The sequence below is a fragment of the Pholcus phalangioides genome, unplaced genomic scaffold (genome assembly GCF_987345545.1).
Source record: "Pholcus phalangioides strain wild (caught in Gottingen) unplaced genomic scaffold, Ppha-v1.0 ptg000011l_1, whole genome shotgun sequence".
Taxonomy (NCBI): Eukaryota; Metazoa; Arthropoda; class Arachnida; order Araneae; family Pholcidae; genus Pholcus; species Pholcus phalangioides.
This window is the reverse complement of record NW_028301604.1, coordinates 22,558,502-22,580,282: the sequence shown is the minus strand read 5'-3', so window position 1 is coordinate 22,580,282 and position 21,781 is coordinate 22,558,502. Positions and strand designations below refer to the sequence as shown.

The 21,781-nt window shown below is 35.6% G+C and overlaps 1 protein-coding gene across 2 annotated transcripts in view; it reads right to left on the bottom strand.

Annotated features, from left to right (window-relative positions):
- Positions 1 to 1,511: 1,511 nt before the first annotated feature.
- LOC149080227 (homeobox protein engrailed-1-B-like) overlaps positions 1,512 to 21,781 on the bottom strand; it is a 74,595-nt gene continuing 54,325 nt past the window's right edge. For both annotated transcript variants that reach the window (XM_089239291.1, XM_089239292.1), the window contains one exon: positions 1,512 to 4,239. In XM_089239291.1, the coding sequence (XP_089095417.1) occupies positions 3,899 to 4,239 (341 nt within the window). In that variant the 3' untranslated portion in view covers positions 1,512 to 3,898. The remainder of the gene's footprint in view (positions 4,240 to 21,781) is intronic.

Sequence of the window (21,781 nt, the reverse complement as noted above, 5' to 3'; positions counted from 1 at the left end):
TTCTAGATACAAAGAAAGCAATAATAACTTATTTTAATTCAGTACGTACTGATTCGATTTCTGATGATGTTAAAAATGAATCAGCGATTCCGATGGTGTAACAATTCAGACATCAAATGACGCGAGAAGTTTTTTTTGCAAAGCTTCTGTCTGCCAGAGTCGCAGTTGCCAAAACTTTTAATCATGACCGAAATATGAGTTAGAAAAGATCAGCAATGCATACACTGAGCGAGGAAATCAGTTTTTCGTACAACTACTACTTAACCGCATCCCCCTCTGTGGAATTCGTCAGTTTTGGTGGATGCTGCCATCTGACTTCCATTTTTGGTAGCGAAAATGGCAGATGCCTGAATTTCCATGTTATGTAAGTATCGCCTTTCCTCTGCGGAGACACATTTTAAAATGGAATCTGGGCTCGCATTCCCTCCTCGAAGGTTAGAAACCGCAGAAAATTACAGCCGACCACTGTGCCTTCGACGGAGTTCAAATCTTCTCAAATGTTTCTTCTTCTTCCATCTTAGCTATGAGAGCCTAGCACGGCTCTTTTTTTCTACTGGACGCTGATGGAGTTGTCATGCTTTCCCAGACTCAATTGAATATTGAAATCCAGATAACCACTCTTTAAAACAACCTTCGGACATCATTGACCGACACAATAATACACGGGGTGATTCAAATTGTTTGTCCATAGACTGACTATCTGTGCAACCGTTGACTTTAGAACTATACTTCTAATGTCAAAAAACGTTTTCAAAATGACATGCGGTTTCTTAAAATGCCATAACGAGATGCCATTTGAGAGGTCGTATACATAAAAAAATGAAGTAATTAACTTTTTATACAGTCCCCGTGTGCTAAAAAACACAATTAGAAAGTTGGTGCTCTGTCTCTGCTGAGGCCAACAAGGAAAAAAATTCCACGTTTCTAATATTCACTGAGATATTTCGATTCAAAAATCTGAGAAAAGTTGAAAGAACAGAATAAATGAGGGAAAGAAGTGTTGTCAGTAAGTTAATGCTGTTCTTTCTCAACTTCTCCCCGAGTTTTGAATCCAAATATCTCGGCAAATATTGCGTTTAGAAACATGAATTTTTTTTGTTGGCCTCAGGAGATACCGAGCACCAACTTTCTAATTGTGTGCTAAAAAGTACCCCGTGTGTTTCAAATAAGTTACGATATTTTCAGAAACCGTATGTGTGTGTGTCATATGAAAACTTTTTGTAATTAAAAGTGAACAACTCTCTATAGTCAACGATTGCAGAAATAGTCTTATGGACAAATAATTCGAATCATCCTGTATAATGCGGTAAGCCAACGATTGCATTTTTTGTGCAGTTAAATTTTTGGTTTTGACAAAATAATGAAATACTCTTGTTCGGATCTACGATTCTTTGTAAAATAATTAAAATTATTGGTTATACAAATTAATTGTTAAATAAAAGTAAAAATTAAGGAAGCAACACCCCAAGAACATCGAAAATAAAAAGAGATGAACAACATACAAATATTCATGTGAGTGAGAGAAATTTTAATCAAGATCACAATAAAAATTTATCTGTACATAAAAGTGAGATTCAAGTGTTTCATTCTTATCGTTTTATAATATTTTATGTGTGGAAAACGTCAATCACATGCATTTCAAATATTTTCAACATATTAGAATTGGCAGCTATGATTGCGTAATAAGTATAATTTGGGGGTATGAGCTTGACCTTATCCATATAGATATTCCCGTTTTCTCGATATTGAAATAAAAAAGTGAACTTTCAATGATTTATCTGTACAAATAAGTAAGTTTCAATCAGGCTATTGATATGGTTTTCTGCGAATTATACTTAATCAGAAGATAAACTAAATGGTAGAATACGCACTTCTATCATGTGGGGACTCAAACATAGATTATTTTTATGAACACCAGTTGAGTTCGAATAAAAACTGATAGGTTTGATTGAATCTTTAATGGGCATTATAAATTTGCAGAAATTCTTTAACTTTTGGACGAGCGTGTTATATTGGAGTGAGTTTACAGATAGCTAACTATACGATCGAAAAATTCCAAAGCATTCTTATAGCTTTTCGTTCATATATGGAAGGAATAGTGAGATGTCCGTGTCTCATTACACATAAGATATGCATTACGTTGAAATTACAAAATATTCTATGGCAGGCAAGCATTGCAATATCACACATGTACCGAAATATGCACGTGTTCGAAAAAAAAAAATTTTTTTTTGCATGTGTTACCTAAAAATAAGGAAAAGAGCCAGTGCTTTATATCCATTTAAAGTATCTAGAACAAGCTCGGTTTCTTTTTAAAGGACAATGAACGTGTGATCAAAAGAAAAAGTGCAAGGTGTGTATATTATACATGGTATGTAAATGAATAAAGTTCTATACAATGAATAAGTTAAGTGTAATTTCGACAGACGCAGCTGTCTATATATATATATATAAACAGTTAAATTATTTTTCAATTCTTGGGAGACCAAAATTCAAGAACAAATATTTTTTCACGAGTTCATGACATTTTTCTCTACGAGTACACGCTACGCATTGTGCAGCGAAACAAAATTCACTGTCTCGGCACCATTCTGGCTGTTTATCGACGAAAATACCCTACCAAATACGAGGACACAAATATCGCTTTGATGTCGCTTGCATTCTAATCCACAACAATCAATAATCCAGCACTTATTAAAATAGTGATAAGATTTCCCGTGGAAACGTGCGATAAAAATATGAAATTTGCTTAATTTCTGATCAAAATCTGGACGTAAATTATTTTAAAGTAATGTAACTTTATTATTGAGACATTTCTTCTCGTTGTTAGTTTTTACTGAATTAGAAACCAAAAAAAATTTAGAAACCAAAAAAAAAAAAAAAACAGTATGGAAAACTATATGCACGTAGAATATACGTGACAGCGATATCGCAGGTAGAGATCTGGTACATTGAATATTGCTTCTTTCTTGCTAGTGGAGGCTCGACAAGTGAACATCAACAGCATTTTTTATAGGTAAAGAAGATGTTTCGATATATGTTCTCTAATCATCCACGTGACTGGAATGCAGGAACATGTAATGACGATCATCTCTCTACTCTCTAAGCATTAATCTGTGTCTCGTCTCTCAGATTCCAGATAAGGCTCACGTATAGTTATGAAGCCATTTTAGAACGAATCGCCGACAAGTCTTAATAAAACATCATGAATTAAGTACGGAGAAGGTTCGCTTACTCGCCGTTCACGCATGTGATCTTGAGTATATTCACTATGTGAACATTAGATGAAGGTACGAGTATAGTAAGGAAAGTAATGGTATAGGCTATTTTTCAATGGAAACCAAGAGGCTGCTCAGAAAAAAAATGGAATCTGCGGAAATCAGTGATAAATACTTCACACCATAGCAAGGAAGAAAAAGTTTTCTTCAGAAATTATCACAGTTTGATTTTTTTTCCAGTACGTAGGCTGACTGCACGTGGTGAATCGAACAGTGCTGCTCAACTGGGCACTACGATGGTGCTTAAGAGACAAAGATAGTTGATTGTTCCCCCATACTTAAATTAATCATGATCAACCAGAATATCGTGTCCCTGCTCGTAAGAATGATTAAACTGGGCTCTTTCCTATATTATGTTGTACAAGGATAAAATCCAAGTTCATCTAAGAGTGATGATTTCGTTTTCTGCTATTATAGTGATGTTTAGCGAGTAGTTTAGTCAAAACATTCTAGTCCTTTTCTACTCGCATCTCTACTCGTCATCAAGTCATATGTTATTGTGAATTCGGTTGTGCAGTTCTTACACAGGGAGTTCCAAGATTTCTGGTCTACCACTAGGCCTTAGTATTACACCACCGGTGAAGCATTGTCAAGTTAGAAACTTGGAAAGTTTCCATCTATTAAGAAGACGAAGACGATTTTGGCCTCTCATCATCGTCTTCATCCCTCAAAGGAATGGTGCTATGGTTATACAATCCTTGGGCCATAAGTTGGAGAGCGAGAGGATTTCTTTGACCACTAGCTTTTTTCAGTTTCGCACGACGGTTCTGAAACCATATCTTAATTTGAGATTCGTGAAGTTTCAAGTCACGGGCCAAATCCTGTCGCCGTTTCTCTGTCAGATACCGATTTTCTTGAAATTCTTGTTTCAACCGAGCCAATTGTTCGGCCGTGAAAGCAGTCCTAGGCCTCTTTTCATCGGGCTTCTTGTCCTTCTTTTTCACTCGTCGTGATCGAGGACCTGTAATGAATTAAAAACATATTTTTACTGATCTGAAAAGTGACTTGACCTAAACGAATGGACATTTGAATGCATTTTGTTTTGTTCTTCGGATTTTAACATCACAATTTATTAAAACTAGTCGACATTAATATAAAAATGATAAAAATGAATAGAAATGGCATATTCAGATCAATAGTTTAAAATTTGTTATTGAACATTGAAAAATACATTTTGACTAGGCCGAGGAAAAAGGTAGTCCTATAACTCAACAAAAACTAAAATAATGAATTAGTATGAGATGGATTATTTCTGTCGTTTTATTCAATATATATTCAAAAGCAGTATCAATGAAATCGGTGTTTTATGAAACTACACTAATGCTCAAAAGTTAAGCAACAAAATCAAAAATACTTATAAAAGGAAATAGTTTAACTATTTTTTGTTGGAGTTTACATAGGCCATAATGTGAAGCAAAAGACACTCACTGGTGAAATTACATGGAAAATAGAAAATCCAAAATCGAATAATTGACGTAGAAAAGAACAATGATATTGAGCCACAAAAATTTCATTGGAGAAGGTAGGTCAATATGGGATATGACCACGTATGCTAGATACATAGACTTGACAACGTCGATCCATACCAATAAGATTATCAATAGCGTTTTGCGGTATCAGTGTTCATTTAAGCGAAAGACTCGTTCGCAGTGCACCGAGGCTTTGGGGAGGGTCATGGAAAGCAGTTGAATGTTTTCCATGGATGTCTAACATATTCTATATTAGGTTTAATTCAAAAGCAATGGGTAGATATTACATACGAGTCAGCGTTTCATACTGAACGTAATGCTCAACAACACAAACTGCGTTAACTGTTGCATTATCGTCCATAAACTAGTGCCGTCTTAACACATGGGCCCACCCGGGCACGGCCCGGGGACCTCAAGAGAAGGAGGGGCCCCTCACAAAAATGAGATCTGGTTGAAATTTTCAAGAGTATGCATGTAAACTGGCCTAATGGGGCCTCAGAAAAATCACTTATCCCGGGGGCCCATGATGCTCTTAAGACGGCCCTGCCATAAACATGGCATCAGATCCCGTAACAGAAATAAAAGGTGCGAGCATTTGCTGCAAGGATGTCATTTCGATAGTGCACTATGATCTCTGAACCTCTAAGTGAAGACATGAAGGTCGATGCGGGGGGGCCAATATCAACTTCTGTCCAAATCATCACACCGTTACAACAGACAACTATCAGTTTGTTGCTTAACTTTTGAGCATGAGTGTAGGGTACTATGAAAGTATTTTGATCACTTGATTTTTTCGTTTTTGCTTGCTTTTGAAGTTTTTATACTGTAGAGAATAGGCGAGAAATAAGTTATTCTCACGGAAAGATGCAACAGAAACTAAACACTGAAGTTTTATGCAAGATATACAGAAAACTGTATGTTGTAAAGATATTTATTTTTTGTTGAGGTTGAATTTTTTTAAGGAAGGAAAAACTCATCTCTTCCTCTACCGGGAGTCGAACCCGGGTCCCTCGTTTGCCGGACGAGTGCTCTCACCACTATGTTACAGAGGAGAAAGATCTCCTTTCATTGGAGCGTATATATGCCGAACGGGACCGTGCAATGTGTGTGTGTGTGTGTGTGAGCAGTTTTTTTCCTTAAAAAAAATTCAACCCCATCTCAAAAAATATTTTCAAATCATCCAGTTTTCTGTATATCTTGCAGTAACAAGTGAAGAGCGACGTCATGTCATATATTAAGTTTTATATAATCGGAGTAAGATATATTTTTCTCAACAGTGCGCGTTCATGAAATTATTGAGACAGGTAGCACGGGAAGTAAAGTAACATACACATTTGTTGTTCAGAAAGACTGCTTCGGGGCAAAAGTGGTGACATTGCTACGGAGAAACTTTACTTTCATTCTTCGAAGATACTTTTCTTTGACAGTTTAAAATGTGTCCAATTACCTTTGTTAGCACTTCTGTAAAATGGTACTGGAGTGAATTTTAATAACATTTTTTGATAGAAAGTGTCTCAAAATGAAAAAAACAATCAATTTTGGACTAACTATGCTAAATAACTTCCTATGAAAAATTATTTTTATGTCTAATTTTCAGAAAAATTCTTGTAATAGTCCAAACATGAGATTGCAAAAATTATATAAATGAAATGTTTTGTTATCTTCACAGTACGCTTACGTTCAGCCAGTGATGATGCAGGTTATGAATTAAAATTTAAACGATTGTATGGTATGCTTATAAGTCACACCCAAATCCGTTGATGCACGTGTTCTATACACGATATGTAAAATAAAATTAAAAAAAATTTCCTATATGGTAAAATATATTAAAACTTTGTTATGATACAATCAACAGATTTTTCGAAATTGTTTCAAACTCAAGAAAAATACCAAAAATAGCATTCTTCGTGAAACGCGTTTAAAGCTTTTATTTACAGATTTACTTGATGTAAAAACACGAGACGAAAGTAGACGTAACTTAAATTCTAAGTATCATAAACAAACCATAGCCTGTTTTGAAATCACAAAAAATGGGGCTTTAATAAAAAATAAAAAAAATAACGTGACCTTTACGAATTCCCAAGGGATAAGCATGATCCGTCCAGGGAATTTGTTAGTAGACATCCATGCCCGAACCCAGGCCTGCACAGTGCGTTAGTTCCCTAACCACACGACTGCCAGAAAACATTGATATAAACAACCAATAAAAACATTGATATTTTTTGCGAAATGACGTTTCAAATGTAAGTCAGATGCCTTAATTTACAGTTGTCATTGTATCCTCATGAAGAGGCACGTATCGTTTGCTTTTCTCCCATTAGGAATAGTTAAAATTAGAGAAAGGAAAAAAGTTATGGAAATCTCAAACTCATCGTCAGAGATGAATTATTAATAAATATTTTACACTTTTAGATTCCCGCGAAACGAAGAGGCAATTCCATCCCACACTAAGTTATAAACATCATTATCGTCTTCAACACCGCTGCAATATGTAATCACTTCACATCGCTTCAGAGAGAGAGCAAAAAAAGTCATAAATTGCCGTCTTCCCTCTAATTTCTTCTTCATTTCGGCCTGCACACCTCTGCTATTTATGAAGAACTTGATAAATTTTTACGGAACCCCGGTGCCGAGAGCCCTGATTGCATTACGTGACTAGGTTCAACGTGATGATCCCCTTTCCCCTCTCTCGTTCTACTTCCCACCTTTCTATATATTTTTAGGCTGGCTCTCTCTACACTTCCTTCCATTTTGTGTCGAGCACCTTTTTTGATTAGAAGCAGCTAATCGTTGTGCGTTCGAACGCTTCCTCTTGGTCAGTGGAGATCGGCAGCATTTACAATGAACGTTGGTGCTGCCCACCCTAGTTGCATGGTTGACTCCCATCGGCGGATGCAAAACAAAAGCTTTTATAAAAAGCCCTTCAACGTCGTTTGATGCACCTGAAAAGCATTCATAATTACCCGTGGTTTATAACGTAATTGACATACACGTGGTCTCCGCTCGATGATATAATAAATATATATATACACACAACGCTACACACGGTGGAACCTCGTTTATACGACGTTCAAGAGGCCGGGTCATAACGTCGTATAAATGCGAAAGACACAGCCAGCAAGCCAAGCACCACAATGAAAGAAAATTCCACTGGTATTGATCGGAAGGACTGATATACAGGGTGGTGCCTCAACTCAAAGGGGTGATATCAGGCATCAAGAGAAACAAAAATTGCCATAGGACATAGCAAACCACGTTTAGTCGGTGCAAATCGCAAAAATACTTATCAAGGGTGTGACGTCGAGTGGGACAAAAAAGCCAATAATAAGTACAAAAAACATTTATTTGACAGCATGATTGCATGATTACAACGCAGCCCGTGGTGTACGAAATAAAGTACAATAATAAGTACAAAAAAAATGGAAATAAATAAGTACAAAAAAAATGGCAATAAATAAGTACAAAAAAATGGAAATAAATAAGTACAAAAACAATTTACTTGTCAGCATGATTACAATACAGCCTGTGCAGTACAGTTCAATGCCAGAAAGTAGACGAAGAGAAATGATTCAGTTGTTCGAAGTTATTATTGTACTTTATTTTGTACACCACAGGCTGTGTTGTAATCATGCTGTCAAATAAATGTTTTTTTTTCTACTTATTATTGGGCTTTTTGTCCCACTCGACGTCACACCCCTTCATAAGTATTTTTGCGATTTTCACCGTTTAAACGTGGTTTGCGATGTCATGTTCTAAGGCAATTTTTGTTCCTATTTATGCCTAATATCACCCCTCTGAGTTTGTCGGCACTTCAAGGTAACATTCTGTATATACGATATATACACACAAGAAATACAAGAAATACAAATACAACGCCACAACATACAAATTGCCCAACGAGGTGGCTGACTTAAGAACATCATGGATCCCCGAGCCATTTTTGGAGGCCCTACCTACTACTGCTACACCACATATGCACCCCCACCCCCGCGGAACCCCCAACGAATCGGTACATGCGGGAATGTGCGTGTACGTGTAGTGAAACCTGACGTGAAGTTTTTTGTTTCTCTGTAATGCTTGTTATGTGTAGTGCTGCCATCTGCCACCAGTTTTTCTAACTATGAGTGAAGTGTTATGATTGAATGATTTATCGTTGTAGGATTGTTGCTCTCTGTGGCGAGACTTTTTAACGGGGAGATCGGCTCGCATTTGTGCCTTGAAGTTGGGAACCACAGAAAACCAACTTCAGCCACCACACAGCAGCCTATATCTCTTATTGACCTGTTCTCTCCAAAAGCTTAAAATGGACTTTCGCACCCTCCGAGGAAAACGCTGTAAACATTAAGCGAAAAATTCTGAAAGGACATATGGTCTTTCAAACAACTGAAATCGGTTTTTTGGGGGCTCACCATGCCTGAATATTCTCAGAAACAAGCAATAAACAAATTACTTAAGTATCCACTTCAAATGATCATCAGCCAGCTCAATGACTATTTTCATTTAAATCAACATTAACCCTAAAATCTATGGCTTTTGAGGTGATAATTGCAGGAACTGTTTCAGCAACGCGTTTTCACTATCTACAGAAATTGCGCTCATTTGATGGATATAAATTACTTTTTTGAAGGATCTAGATTTCGAGTCGAAGTGAAAACGTCGAATAATTGACGTTTTACGGCGAAAAAATAAATTATTTTAACATTAGGAAACAACTGAAGCAAAACATCGTATAAATGCGCGAAGTCGCATAACTGAGTGACGTATAAAAGAAGTTTTACTATATGTGCTCTAACTGGAGTGTTGTCTCACCCGGCTTAAAAATCAAGACATTCTTATTCAGAATTTAATGTAGAACACCTAACACTTTTATTCGCAACTGTCGGAGAAACAGAAAGCTTTTATTGATTAAAATTTGAAGGCATTGACGGTTCTCAGCTTTTTCGAGAAAGACAATTACGGTCATATCTTGGCTAACGAAGATACAGTAATTCGTTCCGGAATTACATTCGTTAGCCGACGTGATTTCCCATAGATTTCTATGGAAAAATGTTTAATGCGATCCAGGTACGGCTTCTTGAAGTTTGAAGGTGAGTCTTATAAGACACTAAGCAGTACTGTAAAGAAGACAAAAACTGATTAAAGGGTGAAATGCTTCACAATTGCATTGAGTAGAATTTAAAGGAAGATGAGAGATAATGTGTGAAGATCTTTTTATTTTAGTGTAAAATAAAAAGATCAACTCAGTCATGTTCGTAAGTGTCCTTATCTGATGTGGTTAACTCCTTTCTGTGTGTAACGCATGCAGATGGAAAAGATAAGTAAGCTCTGATGAGAATGTCCATGCTATTCAGATTAGTGTTCCCAAAGTAGGCAACATCGTCCCCCCATAAAGATGTTGACAATCTTTTAAATCGGCCAATGGTCTATATGCGTGTAAATGTTTGCTTTGATTTGAATATCGAACCCTGGGGGCAATAATAGTTATGGATACGAGATAGGGTCGTATTGTAGGTCTACTGCTCAGGAAGGAGAAGATGAAAAAAAATTCTTGGTAGAGGGGGCGATGAACCAAAAATTTGGGAAATTATGATCTAAAAACCAGTTTCCCAAACACACAATTGTTCACAATCACCCCCTTCAATATTTTTTCTCATCGCCCCCAACCCGAATCAACCCATAGCTTCTATCACCCCCCCCCCTCCGGGCCATTCCATTGCCCCTACTTAAGGGAAATACTTTATTATATTTATGCCTAGAATCTTGCACTGAAATTATCTCCATCTAAGCTTTTTTTTAATGCAATTTATTCTTTAGCTTATTCACATTTTACATGAAATAGCTTAAAAGCTTATTGAGAGAGAAATAAAGGAATATCTGGAAATTCTCTAAGGTGGACATAAATTAATCGGCTCGAGTGACATTAATTTTGATTATGATTAAAATTCAGCTCACATCGTGGCTGTGGCTGTGCTATGTTAGCGTGTGCGTCCATGTGAACAGCCTGTCGTTAACAAAGGTTGAAAAATCACGAAGAAAATTTACGTTAGCCAAAAAATTCGTAAGCCGAGGAATCAAACAGTATGATGTGGGCTACCGCATCTTTCCAGAGCTATATTTAAGAATTTTTTTTAACCCGCACACAAAAAGTCCAGTGACAGAAACAATGCCCATGGTAAGACAAACGCTTTTTATTATATCACTCCAAATCATTTCACAACGCGGACGATGGGAGAAATGAATTCTAAACAATTAATGCGGCAGTTATTTAAAAAACAATTGCAAACTGTTTGAGAAAAAAATCCCTCCAATGTACTCTTTTCTTAGACACTCGAAGAATGTTGAGATTTCGGGATGCACGTGTTAGACACAGGAATTAAAATACAAGTGAAGTAGCCTACTTCACGAATGTTCAGAAACAAAAAAATATATACTGAGCAAAAACAGCAAGATGAAGCCTAGGAAAAAATAACTAAAACAAAAACCATGGGCTAAATAAGTGAATTAATTTCCACGCACAGAAATTGTCCGACTAAAATAAATGAAAAGACGCTGTGAACAGCTAAGCAAATATGAAGGTTTTTTTGTGGCTTGCAAACCATCTTTATACGTTTTTATTTTGCAATTAGAAGAGAATAACAATTAAGGAAGTTTTTTTTTTTCACGATAAAAAAATGGAAAATGTTATTTTACTTTTCGTAAAGTAGAAGAAAAAATACCGAAAAAATATTTCTGCTCAAATATTTTATGTCGAGGGGAAGAACAACTCTTACAGAAGCAAAAGTTAATAATTAATTGTTTTTAGACATGCGTCGTTCGCTCCGCCTCTGTACATTCATTGCTTGCTACCATTCTTTGGTTTCTTTACAATTCCCTGATACCAATGAGTTTTTTTCCTTTTGCTAGGCTTTTTTTCCTGTTCGTGTAGTTCTTTTACATTTAAATGCCACACATTGGGGGGAAAAATTTAGTTGTTTTTTTAATATTTTTTCTTAATAATTCCGCTCTTATGAAACAACATTTAAAAGAGTTTACGCATATTTATCTATTTTTTTGTATTTTGACGTACAACCTCATCAAATACAAATATTTCAGACATGGTATTGTGTCTGAGAATTTGTGTTAGTCCGCTCACGTTTGTGTCAGGGATTAGAAAAAATATAAAGAATTTACTGAGTTCGGTGATATCCGTGCCATAGGCAGGATTTTCGAAAGTAAGAATTAGTATCCTCACACACCCTATTATAAAGGCGACACTGTCGTAAAAAACTGGAAGAATAATACAAATGTTTTAGTATATACACTTACACAGTATGATAATAATTTTGTAACCTTGAATATTTGTATGAGCTCATAATGATATTTGTTCCCAATATGTATTGCCTTCATAGTAATGTTTATGTGCATTCCTAATTATATAAAAAAGGGAATTTTTTTTATATAATGTAAATAATATATGTGAGTAATTCAAATGTGAATGCCCAGCACTGGAACATAGGCTGTGTTTGACTATTCCCGTCGCAGTGGAGGCTCTATGAGTTTTCATATGTGTACATAAAGGGAAGCAAAACTGCCCAGCACTGTGGATGGAGGCTTTGTTTCCTCGTTTACCGTCACAGTGGAGACGCTGTATATATTTTGTATATATATTATGTGTATAGACCATTCTCGAATCTCTTCCACTTCAACATGCCACCTTCTTCTTCTTACTTGCCCCACAAGTCTTCCCCACATTTCTTTTGAAATCTCAGTCTGCGTTCTCCGGCCCTTGTGTGCCACTGGGAGCGTGCAATTTTTCTCCTCGGTCATTACATTCAGCTATTCATTTTTAGTCAAATAGCTTGTACGTTACATTGACTTGATAGCTGTCTTCATGAGGAGAACGACGCGAGTGATTTGATACTTGCGAGCACAGGGCAGGTGGAGGGGCATTGCTATAAATCTTTGCTAACATTTTCCGAAACAACCCTGCCTCTTTTGAGGTAACGGAAATAAGTTGCTTTGCATCAGTCCGGGGTTGTGAGCGGTTCTATCTACCTATCTGCCATAGGCAGGCCTATTATAGCATAAACGTTTGTGAATTGCGTGAAGTTAAGATCTATTGAATTTAGTTGCTTGAAATGCATAATTTATCGCCATCTGTCGTTTGAGTGGGCAGAGTATCTACATCTTAAATTGGTCCGGGTTAGAATCTCAATAACCGGCAAGAAAACAGCTGTTTGGATTTAAAGCTTCAAACTACAGGTTTCAGTCTTATTAACATTTGTGTCCTCAGAACTATCACGGAACTAAACTGATCGCATCAGATATAGACTACTTATCATTAGTCTAGCTCACGTTGAAAACTTTACGGTTCCAAATGAAAAATCAATATATATATATATATATATAGTATGCCTACTAAAATAAAGGTTGACGTAAAACAATTTGTTGTGAAATCGTTAAAGAAATAAAGTAGCCTATCTCAGAGAGATATAACTAAGCTGACATATATAACTTTGTATAAATCCGTAAATAAATAAATGTTTAACATGCGGAAATGATAGCATTGGTGAAAATTACTATGTAATCGAATCGTTTGTAATAAGTCGCTAACTTATATAAGGTCAAAAGAAAGAGGAAGCAAATTCCTTTACTTTCTTTGGACCATGACATCGTGACAATGATAAAAAAAAAAAAATAGGGACTATTTGGTAGAAAAGTTGAAAGGACAGAACAAACAATTACGTTGAAAATTGTCTTTTCTTTTAAAAAAAATGGGTTACGAACGTATATAAAAGTATACTACTATCATGCCTATTAGTTTCTCTTTTTTTTGCGTAACGTCCTGTAACCAACCGTATAAGTTAGTTCTCAGGTGAATGCAAAACGTGGGAACTGTTCGAGGGGAAAAATGGTGGATACATAACCCTAATCAGACCACCCTGGTAGCTGAAGACGTATGGGGGAACAATTATACGTACTTGAGAATAGAAGTAGCCCTCTGATAAACGACATAAGTCGGCTCGCTCTTACGCGAGCCAAAGAAAAACTGTCTTTTTAAAAGAGGAAAAAGACGCCTCTTTCTCGCGTATTTCATATACTGTGGAAAAAGAAAATATGTACGTAATTAAAATTAAATCAACATCGAGAAACAAAAAAAATCACTGTTTTTCGAATGTTTTATTAATGTGTGGCAAAAACACACTCACACATAAGTGTTATTCTAGTCACGATTAGTGACTTATTTTCAGCAATTTAAAAAAAAAAAATTCTAAAAACCGTTAAATTTTTAAACTTCTAGCTAAATTTAACTGCACATGCCCATTGTTGATCAGATTGAGTCCAAAATCCACAACAGGTATATTGCCCAGCAAGGCGATTGAAAAAAATGAAAAGGTAAAATAAAAAAAAAAATCAATATAAAACTAAATAATAGAAACAGTCCCATCAAAATAGGTTTTCATGGTTCACAGCAATTCCGCAGCAATAAATCAGAAAAACTATGAAACTAAAATAAACTGCCCATAAACAAATGGTTGTCATTCATTCAAGAGTGGAAAGTTTTTCCATTACTCCCACCAAACTTATCATATGCATTTAATCTTGAAGGTGTCTATCGTGAGGGAATTGAAGACAACCGAAGGTAAGTTATTCCATGCATTTACAACCCTATTGGAAAAAAAAAACCTTTCGACACAATCTAGAATTATCCTTCATTAACCGGAACTGGCATCCCCAAGTCGAAGAAGTTGAATAACGGCATAACTTCGAATATTTCACGATCCAACTACTGTATATCGATCCCATTGAAAATTTTAAATACTTCGATCATATGACGAACGAGGACTACGCTATTTCAAAGAAAACATATTCAATGAATAGTCTCTTCATATCTCAAGCCATGGATACCCCCTAGCGTTGTAATGACTCTCTTTGCATTCATTCCTTCCTTCAACTTAATCTTGTATGCATCCCACTTCTCTTGCTTGTTACACTCAAACATTATGAATTTTGATAACGTAATTAATCTGAAATTTGTTTGGATTTTACTTATGGCCACTTTTGAACAACAATTTTGGTTACTGTGACAAGCGTGGCCACTTGTTCACAGTGGTATCGTAACAGAAGGGGGGGGGGGTACAGCGAGTCCCGTACCACACAGTGAAATGAGAGCCTCCAAAATATTGAGTATTTTTATTAATACACATATGCAACATTTTAAATAAATTCAAGGGCTCCAAAAAAAAGAGCTCGGGGCCCCGTGCTCTCCAGACTCGCTTTTAGAATCAACGTGAGGGCATATATTAGAATATTCTTTGAAATTGCAATTTCTCAGGATGCATTGAAATAAAGTGAGTCATAATAAGTACTATTCTTTCATTATACATATTGAAAGAAATCAACCAAGTGAAGGCAAACAAGCACACTAGGTCCCGCAGGGGTAAGTTGCCACAGGAGACAACTAACCATTTCGTCTGAGGCAACCAGCCTCAGATCTACGTCTACGAAACTTAATCCAACAACGATTTTTTTTGTTAACAAGGAAGTTTGAAACTGCAAAATAATAGCTTCCTTTTACATCACTTTATGATATAGACATAGGCCTACTCAATAAAATCGATTAAAAAAGTCATGCTATTGAAATAAAACAAACACAGAGACGACGAAAAATTACTAATCCAGTTAAATTTCAGTACCAAGATAGTTTTCAGAGAATTCGCAACATCTCTCGCAAATAAGAAAATTCTAGTATCAATAGGGTATTTTTCTTTGGTAAAAATTCTGATAGCATTGTATTTGGAAATGTTCCGGTTTTGTCTTGGTTACTATTACTGAATGTCCCGGTTTTTAACAACAATTTCTGGAATTTGTCCCGATTTTACAGGCACCTGATCTGGTTACCCTACCTGTATCTAATACAATGGATCATCACTAAATTAAAAAGTTGAAAAAGCACAACGATTCCCACGGCCTGCTTTTTTTCGGAGAGAAGATAAAATTCGTTTAGTGATGGAGCCCTTTTACGGGAGGGGTGGACTCCTCTCGTTATATTTGTCTAGCAATAGAAGTGACGCGAGAACTCGTAAATCAGCAAGATGGTTGACTTTGCAGCCGTAATTACTACAAAAGGGGTTATTAGGCCCATTCTTTGCGCGGTAGGGCCTCCCTCGGATGCGTTTTAAAAGGATTTTTTGCTCGCAGCGGGGATACCATTTGTGTGACAAATAAGCGGCTATTGGAAAGAGTGGCTTCGTTCTTTTGTTGACCGATCCTTTATTGAAGAGGAATTTCCCACCTCTGACTATTTCCCATCAAGTCATCACTGCACTTCCCTTTCTTTCAGCTATATTATTTTTCAGGGGAACACATATGACACCATTGATACAGGACTTCGGATAAGTTAAGAGAAAATCTCATGAGCTATCTCATGAAATGCGCATTAAGCGTGTGACGATACAGTTACAATAGGAAACATTTCAATGGGGGAACTAGATGGATATTAGAGTATCATTTGAATTCGGTTTTGAATGCTAGTAACAAATACAGTACAATAGTCTCGATAGTCCGAGATGTACGAGACCGAGACCACCTCGGGTTAATTTAAACTCGGATTATCCGAAAAATAATAGAAAACGAATTTTTAAGTGGGGAGGGGGCGTACTTATACTCTTACCTGTTTTGTCTTTAATTCATTGCACAACTGCAAGACTCATGGCCGTTTTATAACTGAGACTGACAGAGGCTCGAGATCCTGAAGGCTTCAAAAAAAGGGGTTTTTTTGTAAACTATAACTTTTTACAAAAGCGAGGCCTGTGAAAAATTCTGACCTGAAAGGCCCCTTCAGTGCCTGTTAAACCCCATTGAGACTGGAATCATTCGTATTTTGTAATATTTTGTAAAGAAAAATGAGACAAAATGAAAGAAAATGTTAGTGGCGAAAACAGACGTTGAAAAAAGAATTTCGAATAATCCCGAGCATCTCGGATTCTTCGAGAGGCATCTTTTCAACGCAATTTTACCGCTCATTCTACGAACATCTTCGAGGTTCGAATTATCGAGACTACTGTAATACAATCATGGCCTCCACATCCTGGAGCAGGGCTCCTAGACTGGGATCTTTCTCGGACCCCACAAGCCAGACTTTTCATCGGTCCTTCTATAGTGAATTTATAGCATGAGAAAAAAAAGATAATTGTCCCACACACAGGCACCAGGGCTGGAGCCTTGTCAGCCCCACCCTTGTGGGAGCCATGACTATAATATATTAGTTTCAGAGTGATTTGAAGTGGTTTCATGGAAAACAAAACAAAGATTATTCACTGAAAAACTGTTTCGAAAAATAGTTCTATTTCTGCTGCGAAACGCAAATAATTATTGAAATATATCTATATCCAGACATATAGTCCAGCTCATCAATGGTTGATATAAGTGTAAAACCAGATTTATGTATAAAAAACAAATCGTGAGAATGGTCACAAGGTACCTTTAAAAATGTGGATGATGATTAAAATAGGAACGTGTATTATAATTTAAACATATAAAACTAAATATGACGGTTTATACAACTGAGAACAAGACATTCATGGATATGCAACGTTTTCTCAGAGCTTTCAAAATAACTTCCGATATTGTTTAAACATGACTTGATTGATGAAAGTTTACAATTATTAGTTTGATTTTGTGTTTTTATATGAATATCCTATGGCGATGTTGCTTTTTTGTATTTTATATTTCATCTATAAATGGTCAAATATCAAATCGTCAACAAAATTTATCGTGTCAGTCACCTAATAAGTAGGCTACTTCTAAGTGTAGAAAAGCGGCTATATAATTAAGCCTACTAATACGAAGTAATAGATAACTGTTCGAGCAATTATTTACTACGTACGCCTACGTAATATGTTACAGTAAATGATGCAAATATAATTGGATTTATCTACATAGTGTGCGTCTATGTATGAGAGAGATAGAACACTGATTAATGAGATTAGATGAGATCGCAATATACAACAAAAGTTAGACTCGTAAGATTCACCCGCTAGGCCTATTAAAAACACCCAATATATATTGTAAACAAACGAAAAAATAAGGTATTTGTTACTGCCACAGGGAATTGTGCAATTAAGAAAACATAGATACGTATTTTCCCTAGAGAGGTAGCTAACTATTTGATCATCCATTGTTTCGTTTCGGAAATGCTTGACACGTGCGTGATTGATAGCCGAAACTTTCGTTCCCATACTCTCTGACGTAAACAAGCATTCTAGATGACACAACATTCGAAAACACCTGGGAAAACTTTTTCTCTTTTGAAAGTCGAGAAAAAGAATTATTTTTATCTCACAAGTTTCTCTTTTTTTCTAAAAAATAGTTTCCATGGAAATGAAATTTTCCGAGTCATCGTTTCTTCAAACTGTTTCGCGTGTAACATATATGTAGATGAAAACTTAAGCCTGCAATATACAACTCCCGAATGAAAGAACCAATTTATCTAAAGTTGAGTACCTATAGACGTATATAGGAATTATTAGCTCGACTTTTTCCATTCTCAAAGAAAAATCTTAACAAATATCCACAAGAAAAGAGGGGGGGGGGGGGAACACATTCGATATATATTGCAAGTCCAGATGAGACCCCGGATATCCTTCTCTATTATTGCTTGGAAACGTTCCCAAACTATAAAACAGAAGCCAAAGATCATTGATGTCATCAGTCAAGGAGTCCCAGGTGTCAGTTCTTTGAACACCAGGACAATCCAAGCTGGAAACTCCTGGGTGTTTTCCTTGAACCTCCTTCAGCCAGGATGTGCCCGGGATGGTTGATGGCGGTGGTTGTGTAAATGAATTACCGAGACACTAAACTTTTGTTTCTTTGCAAGTAGGATACGTGGATAAATATATGTTGTAGGACAGGTATGGAATATATATATACAAAAAAAGAAGAGGAAATTGGGGAAAAAATATTTTTCTTCGTCCCCCGAGAACTGCATCGAAGGGCAAATGAAAAGTTACCCCCATTTCTCACGAGATGAATGGCGACTCATGGGGGAAACTTTCGACTTTCTGTTACAATTTTTTTTTTTCAGAACATGAAAAAAAAACTGGTGATATTGTTTTCTAACTTTCTTCTGTGACCTAATAATATATCAACATAGGAATAATAGTTTCTAGATCATAGACAGATATTGCACTTGGCACTTTTTTAGGCTAGCATTTTTGATAAAATGATCAGATTAATAAACTTACTCATTACCAAAGAAAAATACAGTATAGTTAAAATACAGCTTATACGTTTTTCTTTTTGGTAAATTTATTGAGGTTTTATAAAAAATTTTTATGCCTTATAAAGAAAAAAAGAGTATTTTGCATGACGACATATAAAAATACTTATTTTTAATAAATTGATATTCAGCTCTTTATTTGGTTGTTTAAATTGTATTTTACTTTGAAAAAATACCCTTTATATACAGAATTGAGAAAGGGTAGGCTAAATTTTTTTTGCAGAATTCAATAATCTCCAATATTTATTCATGAATTATTCAGAAACTATGGACGTGATTTTTGAAACACATTAGTAGCCTACATTGGATCCCATTTATAATGCTTTTCAAAAAACCATCAGAAGAAACATTGCAAGAGGGAAAATGCTTTAAACGGGAAAGCTTGATGAGTAGCCAACTTGTAAGAGCTGGGAGAAAATGAGCCGTACTAAACGGGAAACCGTTCTAAGTGGAATCCACTGTATATTCATCGCTTATTCTTTTTCACAATAATCTCCGAATGATAATTATTAGAAGTTCTGGTGAAAGACTGACGATTTCTCGGAAAATGTGATTGTGTAATCCATAATTATAAACAGTTAATAAATTGGTAACAAGCATCATCCAAACATAATTTGTTTTTCAAAATTTGCCTGCTTTAAATTGATTACGTGACTATCATGCTTTTTTTTTGGTTAATAAGGAATCCAAAAAAATAAAAACGAAAAAAAGAAATATATAGTATATATTTTGTAAGCAGTCACTGTCGTGACAGAGATGCGTGCAAACTACATGAGTTGGCACCCGAAGAACAGATAATGGGTTTTAAAGATCAGAAGAGCGAACAAAGTTCGGTCATTCTGATTTATTTCCTGACATTTTCAATTTTTTATTGCTTCCATTAGTGGAAAGATTGGACTAAATTTGCTTCGCTCTTTCACACCATCTTTTCTTTACAACTATAAATGCTCCAACAGGCATGTATATACGCACATATATCCGTACTAAAGCTAGCTTCAAAGAGAAGGATGAGGGGAAGTTGGGAATTTCTTTTGTCCATTGTTCTGTCAACAGACGTATAAAAAAATTACTATGAAGAACAGACCAGAGAATCCATCTGCATGTCTAGAAAAGTTCACGCTTCGGAAAGCGAATTTCAAAGAAAAGTTGAAGGTAAGCAACCAAAATGAATGGTATGATTTTTTTCACTTAAACGAGATGCTTATTCATAGCTTGAGTGCCTCGGGTATGAAGTGATAATCTCTACGAACAAAAAGAAACGAATGGAAAAAGCTTTTCAAATGAAATTTCGGTCTTTTTTCATTTAACTGTAAACAAAACGATGTTTAAGAAAGAGCAACATTCTTTTTCGTCTTGTTAGTAAAAATTTGAAACATTTGAGTGCTGTTGAGACACCGTCGAATTGTACGAACCTAGATATCTAGAAAATACATCATCTCAACTCAGGGTATATTTGCCCCGATGACATCCGTTTCAGCTGTCATGGGAGATGTGGTAGTGAAGACCAAACTTTACGGATGCTGTCATCGTGTCAAACTGACGTTTATCATTTTAAACATTCTTTGTTTCACTTCCACATTCTAAAGGTTTTGTTATTCTGGAAATCTATTGAGTCAATGCTATTTGCAGAATGTTGAAAAATCGACTGAAAAAAAATGAACAAAACAGTTTTTTGAGATTTACCTATGAAACAAACTTCAAGAACATTTCATCGACTGGAATACTAATTTTCACTTATCGAGAGAAACTTATGGATGGTCATTAGAATGTGCGAGATAACCATTGATAAGAAAATTAATTCTTAAAATTAAACGGAACTCAACAATGATTAAATAAAATCGAATTAAAATCATTTTTTGAGGTATGAGAAAAGTTGAACAATTATTATGTTTATTCCTTGAGTAGCCTACACAAATAAAATATGGAAATGGATGACTTGAAAAGTGTTACAGAAATTAAATTTTCTGTCTTCGTGTTCCTATGAGAAAAATTTCTTTTTATTAGCAAATACTTTCCAAAACTATCAAAATATACTGTATTTTTGATCTTTAAGATAATTTTTGTGCTAGAGATGACAGAATAATCGAGGAAATAAATTATATGCGTCAGCGTGTGCACGTATATCTTTCATAACAACCTTTCTATATGAAACATTTATGAACCAAATAAATTTTCATTCCGTTAAGTGTTTTTCTTCAATTGCGTTTCTTTGAACTGATAACATATTTTGATTCGCAATGACAAACCATCAATGAAACACTAATTTTACTCGACGTTAAGTTTCGAAAGCGCCTCAAAGTTATACATATTTTTTAAGCTGCAATTATAACCGAATTTAAGTTTTATTCAAGAAAAAGTTGTTATAATGAAAATGTAACGACTGCACAATGCAATTCTTCATTTCTTCAACCAAGCAACCATATTCAGTTGCAAAATTGATTTCGAAGTTTCTCCTGCATATAAATTTTTCATGAAAAAAAACACACACACACACATAATTCAAAGACAAATAACATGAAATATAATAAACATTATGTGCAACACCACGAACATGATTCTGGTATACGGCTACAAAAGAACAAACAGTATTCACACGAGAAAAATCCGCTCACTTCTCCTTAATATCATGAAGCACCAACACGAGTGCAATTGATAAAAGTAGTAAGAACTCCGAATTGACATTTTTTTCTCGATTAGCCAAACTTAGTTTTCTTGTGCGAGGAACGGCTTGTTCAAAAGAGCTATATCAGTAGAACCAACCTCGTTTTTGTTTC